Genomic DNA, 6,712 nt, shown 5'->3' with positions numbered 1-6,712 from the left:
GCTGTGCAGGAGAAGTGCTCGGGACCACTCGCAAGCCACATCAAACCTTGTCAGACATTTCCACTTCCATGGCTGTGATAAGGTCTTTAGTTGCCGAAACTCCGCAAACTTTTGGGCCATTTATCCTGCTGGGCTTATTGAAGCCAGACTGCTGTCAGAAGAAATAAAACATGTTCCCCAGTGCAACTCTAATTATGATTTTTAGCCAGTTGTGTAATGTGCAGAACTTTATTTACAATAAATCTTCCAGTTGCTTGCATAAATGAATGAGATTTCATCGCTTGTGACTCGAGCACCAGGAAAAGTGAATGTGGCTGAATAAATCCAGAGTCTGTCCTGGGTGTGTTGGCATGTCAGGTCAGCCTTGCCTTCCGCAGAGGGCTCAGCTATCTTGAGTTTCACCTGGGAGCATCTATATATCACACAGGCATCTCTCCCTTGGAGTTAGTTTTTTACAGAGACAGCCTAGATTCTCCTCTGCATTTTAATGGTGAGTAGGCACAGGAGCATCCCACAGACTCCTGAACTTTTGTTTCTCTTTCCAAACTGAGCTCCAGTAACACAACTTTGGCACTTTTCAGTTGAATATTTCAACTTTAGGTAGAGTTTCACAGAGGAGTTTTAGAATTCATTTGTGGGGCAGGTACAATTTCATCTGCTCCGGCACTGAACGTTCCATAAAGTGAACACAGAATGTGCTTTCTGCTTGGAAACAGCTGCTGGTTCAGCTGCACAACCTGAAATCAGCCTCTGATTGTGAGACAAAGGGTAAAGCTGGAGCAGGGAGCAAGGGGAGGGGGGGGGCTGCAGGAGGGCAGCACCAGAGCAGTGTCTGCAGTTTGCAATGGAAAACAGAAAATTTGCTCGAGGAAAAACTTTCCAGAGGTTTTATAAAGGAAATCAAAGGTTCTGGGCTGGGTCCCGAGGGCGCTGCCGTTGCTGTTTCACACCCAGGCCCCTGTCAAACAATTAGCCAGAAACTGGTTTATGGCTTCTGATAAAACGACCTCTTTCCTGGCTGTTTGTGCAGGCCCCCAGCCAGTCCGCGCCTGGCTCCACTGCTCGGGGGCTGCAGCCTTCCTCTGCAGCCACTGGAGCCGTGCTGCGTTAACACTGCAGGACCTCGAGCAGGATTTACCCTTTTAGCTGAGGTGGATAGTTTGGATGTGTATCTTCCATTCATAATGCTTTAAAAATGCACTACAAAGTGTGTTACATCTGCTTGCTGATGTTTGTAATCAGATGTGTCTCAAAGTTTGCTTTAACTACATCCTTCTCTCCCCCCCCCCCCCCCAATGTGGCCTGGGGTTATGCATAAACATGTGATACTCTTTCAGTTGCAGTTTTACTCTTTGGCAGTATCAATACTTGCATTCAGTATTAGTGCCTTAAGGACAGTGGTTTACAACTGGATTTAGAAGGAATGTATGAATTTCCCTGAGGTTTGGAAGAGGAAAGCTTGCCCTGCAGTGCAGTTAGTATGTCTGGACCTGAATTTTGCATGTTTTGGGGTTCTCAGATGGTGAAAGCTTATGCCAAAAGTGTCTACTTGCTATTTCTTAGGAAAATCAGGGCATATATCATGGAAGGGGTTCAGGTTTGGTCCTTGGATGTGCAGAGATTCTCTCCACATGCAAGCCCTTGGGTTGAGCAGGCTGGGGCAGCCATCCCATGCTGCTTGCAGCAGCCTTCCTCTGCTTTGTGTGGGGCTGCATAGAGGAGGAGGGATCCTCTCCTTCCCGCTTCTGTTGGTAGCATTAACCTAGAAACGTGCCCATGAACAGCCAGCACAGCACCGTCCATTCCAGGCCAGATGCTCAGCTGGTTTTCAGCTGGTTTGACTGTATGTTGGGTTTTTGTGCAACCACAACTGTACCTGCAACACACCCCCCCCCCCCCCCCCGAATTCTCCTTCACCCTTAGAGTTTTCTTATTATCTTTGGTATGAACATCGAGCCTTTAACTTGCAAGTAGACAACTGTCCTAAGGTGTGGAAATAGCAGAGGGTTGGTTTTGCACTGGGATGTGAAGAGGAGGAGTAGGCAGGTGGTTGACTCTGGGAAGCCTCCTAGGAAAACCATATGGAATTCTCCTTCACCCTTAGAGCCTTCTCTTCTTTTTAACTACTTTCAGCATGAAAATCTGCTGCTTTGTGTTTCTGCAGTAGGAGGAGAGAGCAGGACAAGGCCTGGGCGTCGTGCCATTTCACACCAGGTATTGTTGCCTTCCCTGTAGCTGTTTGTTATACATGAACGTTAAGGAAATGTCTACAAACCTGTTTGGATGGGGTTTGTGTGGATGTAAATCTGTTCCTTCTGACCCTTCCAGCACATCTCTGAAGCTGAACCACAAGATCTTGAAAGAAAACTTTTTCCTGCTACTTTATGTATAGAATGTCACTAAATTCTCTGCAGTTGGATTTGACAGGCGGCTGTGGAAGGAAACATCCTGCTCTCAGCCATGCTTCTCTCTCTGCTCTACAATTCGATTTGCAATGGTGTAATCTCTTAGTAGTAAAAACTCTTTTCCAGCTTCCTGCTTGTTTCACTGAAGCACACGATTCCTCCTGGTGCCTCCCTTTTAGTGCAGACTCTGAATGTACCCATGTAGAACACTTTGCCTGCCTTCCAAGTGCTATCTTTGGAAAGACATAAAGTGCCTACTGCCTCACCAGCTCACCACATCACCTCAGGATCATGGGAATACTTCTTGCATTAGTGTGGCGTGAAGCCGAGCTCAATTCTGGGAAAAAAAGATCAGTAACAGAATCCTCTGTGTGGCTGCCAAGTATTTCAGAGCACCGGGAGATGTGACTTGTAGAAATGAGAGTAGTACCTTTGAGTAGTCAATGTTGGTTTACTCGCTGTAAGTTTAGGTTTTACAGGGGATGGTAAAGAAACTAAACCGGAAGGATGACAAGGGAATGTTGGTAACAACAGAGCAGAACCAAGCCACATGTGTGACTGCCACTTGATTTGCTTGGACTGCTCATCAGATTCAATGAGTAGTGTAGAAAGTAATTCAGGTGCTTTTATCTGCCCTCCGGAAACAAGGACAGCTTAAAGTAAAGAAATGGTCACAAATCCCAAGTGAAACAAGAGCATTTTCTCCTACTGAAAGTACAATTCAGAGCTCAGTTCAGAAGTGTTGGAAGTAGGGATTCTGTGGTCTTCACACAGGATATTCTTCTCTGAGGATAATGGGAATGTCAACAGGAGCAACAGTTTGAAGTGGGAGATCAAAACCTTTGTAGGCAAAAAGAAGTCGTCTTCTTTGTGGATGAGGGCACAGCCTCCTGCTGTCTGCTGTTGTGTAAATTGTTCAACCTCACACCCTCCTCTGAAGCCTCCAAGGGAGAATACGGAAGTAGCTGGATCTCATCTGCCAGAGCAATTCCGAAGGACCTGGAGGATAACAAACAAGCACTGAGTAAACACCAGCTCCTCCCTGCAAGCCTCTTGCTCTGGGTGCAGGTTGCTCAGTAAGGAGTTGTTTGTAACAAAAGCAGATGTGAACACAACAGCCCGGTCCTCCAACGCCTCTTTGTTTGCTTCAGAGCAAAGCTCCGGTTCTCAGTTACAAGAAATTTCTTCATAACGTGTCTGGAAGGCTGGAGGAGACAGAACTGCTGTCTCAGGGGATCCCATCGCAGCTTTCTAGTGAGATCAAGTTGTTCTCACATGGCCCCATATGTGCTCAAGGTGAAGACGGCAGGAGACATAAATAATAGTTAAGGGTATGAGCTCATCATTCTGTTAGATGCATGGCATATCTCCTTCAGTGGAGGAAGGAGGAAACCTGGCACCCGCCTGAAACGTCTCCTTGCCAATGCCTTAATGCAGTCAAGATTTACATTGTCTGCTGGGTCATGCACTTAGCAGCCACTCAGATCCACCCACAGCCCAAAACGTGGAGCTGCGAGTGGGTGAGAAATTCCAGAGGCAACTCTGTGAACACAAATGTTGTATTGAAGAGAAGTTTGTTACGCAAACGGCTTTCAAACGGGAGAGTTTAAGAACAGGAGCGGGGCCAGGTTGCACACTGGAATTCCATCTGATAACGCTGCACAGGCGAAACAATAAGAAAAGGGAGTCTTCTTAAGGGAGGAAGTCGTCACCCCCCCCCCCCCCCCGCCCCCATGGCCATCTGCGTTCCTTCCCTGCAAACCAGGAGCCATCAGATGGGAGATTTCACCCTCTTCAATCTCCAGGAGATCCAAGAGGGGAAAGTTTATCAAGTTTCATCTTAGGCACTTCACCATTTGGTGCTAGACAAGAGGCAGAGTGCCAGCTGGGTCTCTAGATGTTTGCTATTACCACCTATGGTATTCAATCCAGGATAACTCAACAAATTATTTATAATCATCTCACTTCTCGAGCAAAACCAATGTGGATAATGGGTATCTTAGTGCTAAATCTTTGTGATTTATATGCTCTTAGCGTGACATGCCAACTCTGCAGGTCATACGCTGTTCATGTACACAGCTCGAGGGTATTTAACTGAATATGCATTCCAGTTGTTTATTCCCAGTGGAAAATGCAAGAAGTGGTTAGACTAACATCTGTCAGGAATGACAGAGGAAGGGTTGAGCCTGCCAGGGCCTGGATGAGCTTTCAGGCCCAGCTCTGCATTGTGCGATGGTATCTCATACCACATTATAAACTTGGAAGTGCAAGTTGGCAACGAGAATTTAGGGTAGGACGTGACTTTGTGGCTAATGCTAATCCTGGCTGTTGAAGCGAGTCTCACCCATCCATCTCCAACAGCCTTGCAGCACAAGATAATTATAATCTCTTATTTTATGGGGGCAGGAAATACTTCTAAATGCCTGGTAAACTGAGAGAACCAAGGCCCCGGAGTGATCAGCAATGGAAGTGAGCATGGAGCTTCATTTCTTTGCTCTCGCCATGACAGGGTTTGGTTACTGGAGTGAGCACTGCTCAGGGCCAGAGCGATGCACGAAAACCCAGAGCGTCCACTTGATTTAGTGGTGCTTTGTAAAAAGGAAAGTGTAAAGGGCACCATGTGGGTGTTGGGAAACAGGATTTATTACTGCCTAATGCGTGCGTCCTGCACATCACAGCGCTCTGCACCCACCTGATGTTAGCACAGCTGGAATCAATGGCTTAGCAGCCTAAGCCTGTGTTCCAACCCGGCGGTCCTCCCTGGAACTGCTGCTCCCCTAGCAGCAGGGTCGTGCCTGCACCGGAACGTGGCTCCAGTTTGTTCTGGTAGCTTAGAACACAGCCGCAGGCTCAGCTGCTGCTTCGCTGGACAACACACCTGAGCAGCAGGGAAACAGGAGGGTGCCGGGCTCCTGAACCTCTTCCAGGAATCAGGACTTGATTTGGGACCTTAGTACCAGATTCCTGCTGTGCGGGTATGGGCTCTGCTTATCTTGCAGGAGGAATGCCCCATCCCTGGCAGTGTTCAAGGCCAGGCTGGACACAGGCTTGGAGCAAGCTGCTCTAGTGGAAAGTGTCCCTGCCTGTGGCAGGGGTTGGAACTGGATGGTCCCTTCCAAGCCAAACCAGGCTGGATTCTATGATTCTAAGAGGCAGCATAGGAACTGCTGCTCGTTCTAAAAGCCTTGCTAATGAATGCATAGCTTGTTTTCTCCTCCCTTTCTTTCCCTGTTGCACACACTGCTCCATCCAGAGGGAAAACCCCCTCTAAGCCAAGGCAGCAAACCTGAGGGAGCTTAGACAGAAGACCAAGATGTAGAACTGAGAGTTTAGATGTGCTGGTTGAAGAATACCTGGCTTTTTAGAGATTTGGAACTTGCCTCATGCCTTGGGAGGAGTTTGGTGTCTGAGCACCCAGTGGGGACACACAAACACCCTTGTTTTGCCTTGGCAAAGAACGACAGACCGGTCTGTGTTGGAAGGGACCTTAAAGCTCCTCCAGCTCCAACCCCTGCCACGGGCAGGGACCCCTTCCCCTCGAGCAGCTTGCTCCAAGCCCCTGTGTCCAACCTGGCCTTGAGCACTGCCAGGGATGGGGCAGCCACAGCTTCTCTGGGCACCCTGTGCCAGCGCCTCAGCACCCTCCCAGGGAAGAGCTCCTGCCTAAGAGCTCATCTCAGACTCCCCTCGGGCAGGTTAAAGCCACTCCCCTTGGCCTGTCCCTACATCCCTTGTCCCAAGCCCTTCTCCAGGTTTCCTGCAGCCCCTTCAGGCACTGGAGCTGCCCTAAGGTCTCCCCTTAAGGAGCCTTCTCTTCTCCAGCCCATCTCTCTCAGCCTGTCCCCATGGCAGAGCGGCTCCAGCCCCGGCTCAGGGGGACACCAGGACCCAGTGGGGGCGGCGGCGACACACAGCCGCCGCCATCGCCTCAGCGCTCCCGCCCGGCGCCGCGCATGCGCCCGCGCGCCCCCTCACCGCCCCCTCCCTTCGCGCACGCGCGCTGCGGTCCCTCCCGGCGGGGCCGTGCGCGGCGCATGCGCGTCGCCCGCCTCCCCCCCCCTCCGGCGCGGGGAGGGGGATGCGGACGGGGGAAGATGGCGGCCTCGAACAACCCGCGGAAATTCAGCGAGAAGATCGCGCTGCACAACCAGAAGCAGGCGGAGGAGACGGCGGCCTTCGAGGAGGTCATGAAGGACCTCAGCCTGACCCGCGCGCACCGGGTGAGGACGGCGCCGCGCCCCGCCGCCCGCCCGCGCGCCCCCGCCGCGGCGGCTCCGGAGGGGTGGGGGGGGGGGGAGGGGCGGCGC

General features: G+C 50.7%; 2 protein-coding genes across 9 annotated transcripts in view; both read left to right on the top strand.

The window, feature by feature from the left end:
- The first annotated feature begins 6,428 nt into the window (after window positions 1-6,428).
- The window catches only part of CRTC1 (CREB regulated transcription coactivator 1), a 44,335-nt gene continuing 44,051 nt past the window's right edge, over window positions 6,429-6,712 (top strand). For 2 of the 8 annotated variants that reach the window (XM_061474689.1, XM_061474685.1), the window contains exon 1: window positions 6,429-6,625. In XM_061474689.1, the coding sequence (XP_061330673.1) occupies window positions 6,440-6,625 (186 nt within the window). In that variant the 5' untranslated portion in view covers window positions 6,429-6,439. The remainder of the gene's footprint in view (window positions 6,626-6,712) is intronic. The other 6 variants (XM_061474687.1, XM_061474681.1, XM_061474684.1 and 3 more) reach the window with 3 other exon arrangements.
- The window catches only part of DDX49 (DEAD-box helicase 49), a 139,765-nt gene continuing 139,552 nt past the window's right edge, over window positions 6,500-6,712 (top strand). Inside the window, exon 1 of the mRNA XM_061474705.1 lies at window positions 6,500-6,507. Coding sequence (XP_061330689.1) covers window positions 6,500-6,507 — 8 coding nt within the window. The remainder of the gene's footprint in view (window positions 6,508-6,712) is intronic.

This window comes from Pezoporus flaviventris, unplaced genomic scaffold, assembly GCF_033815535.1.
Source record: "Pezoporus flaviventris isolate CSIRO_AGI_PZ_B2104156 unplaced genomic scaffold, CSIRO_AGI_Pfla_v1 ptg000080l, whole genome shotgun sequence".
NCBI lineage: Eukaryota > Metazoa > Chordata > Aves > Psittaciformes > Psittacidae > Pezoporus > Pezoporus flaviventris.
This window is presented reverse-complemented; position numbering and strand designations above follow the sequence as displayed.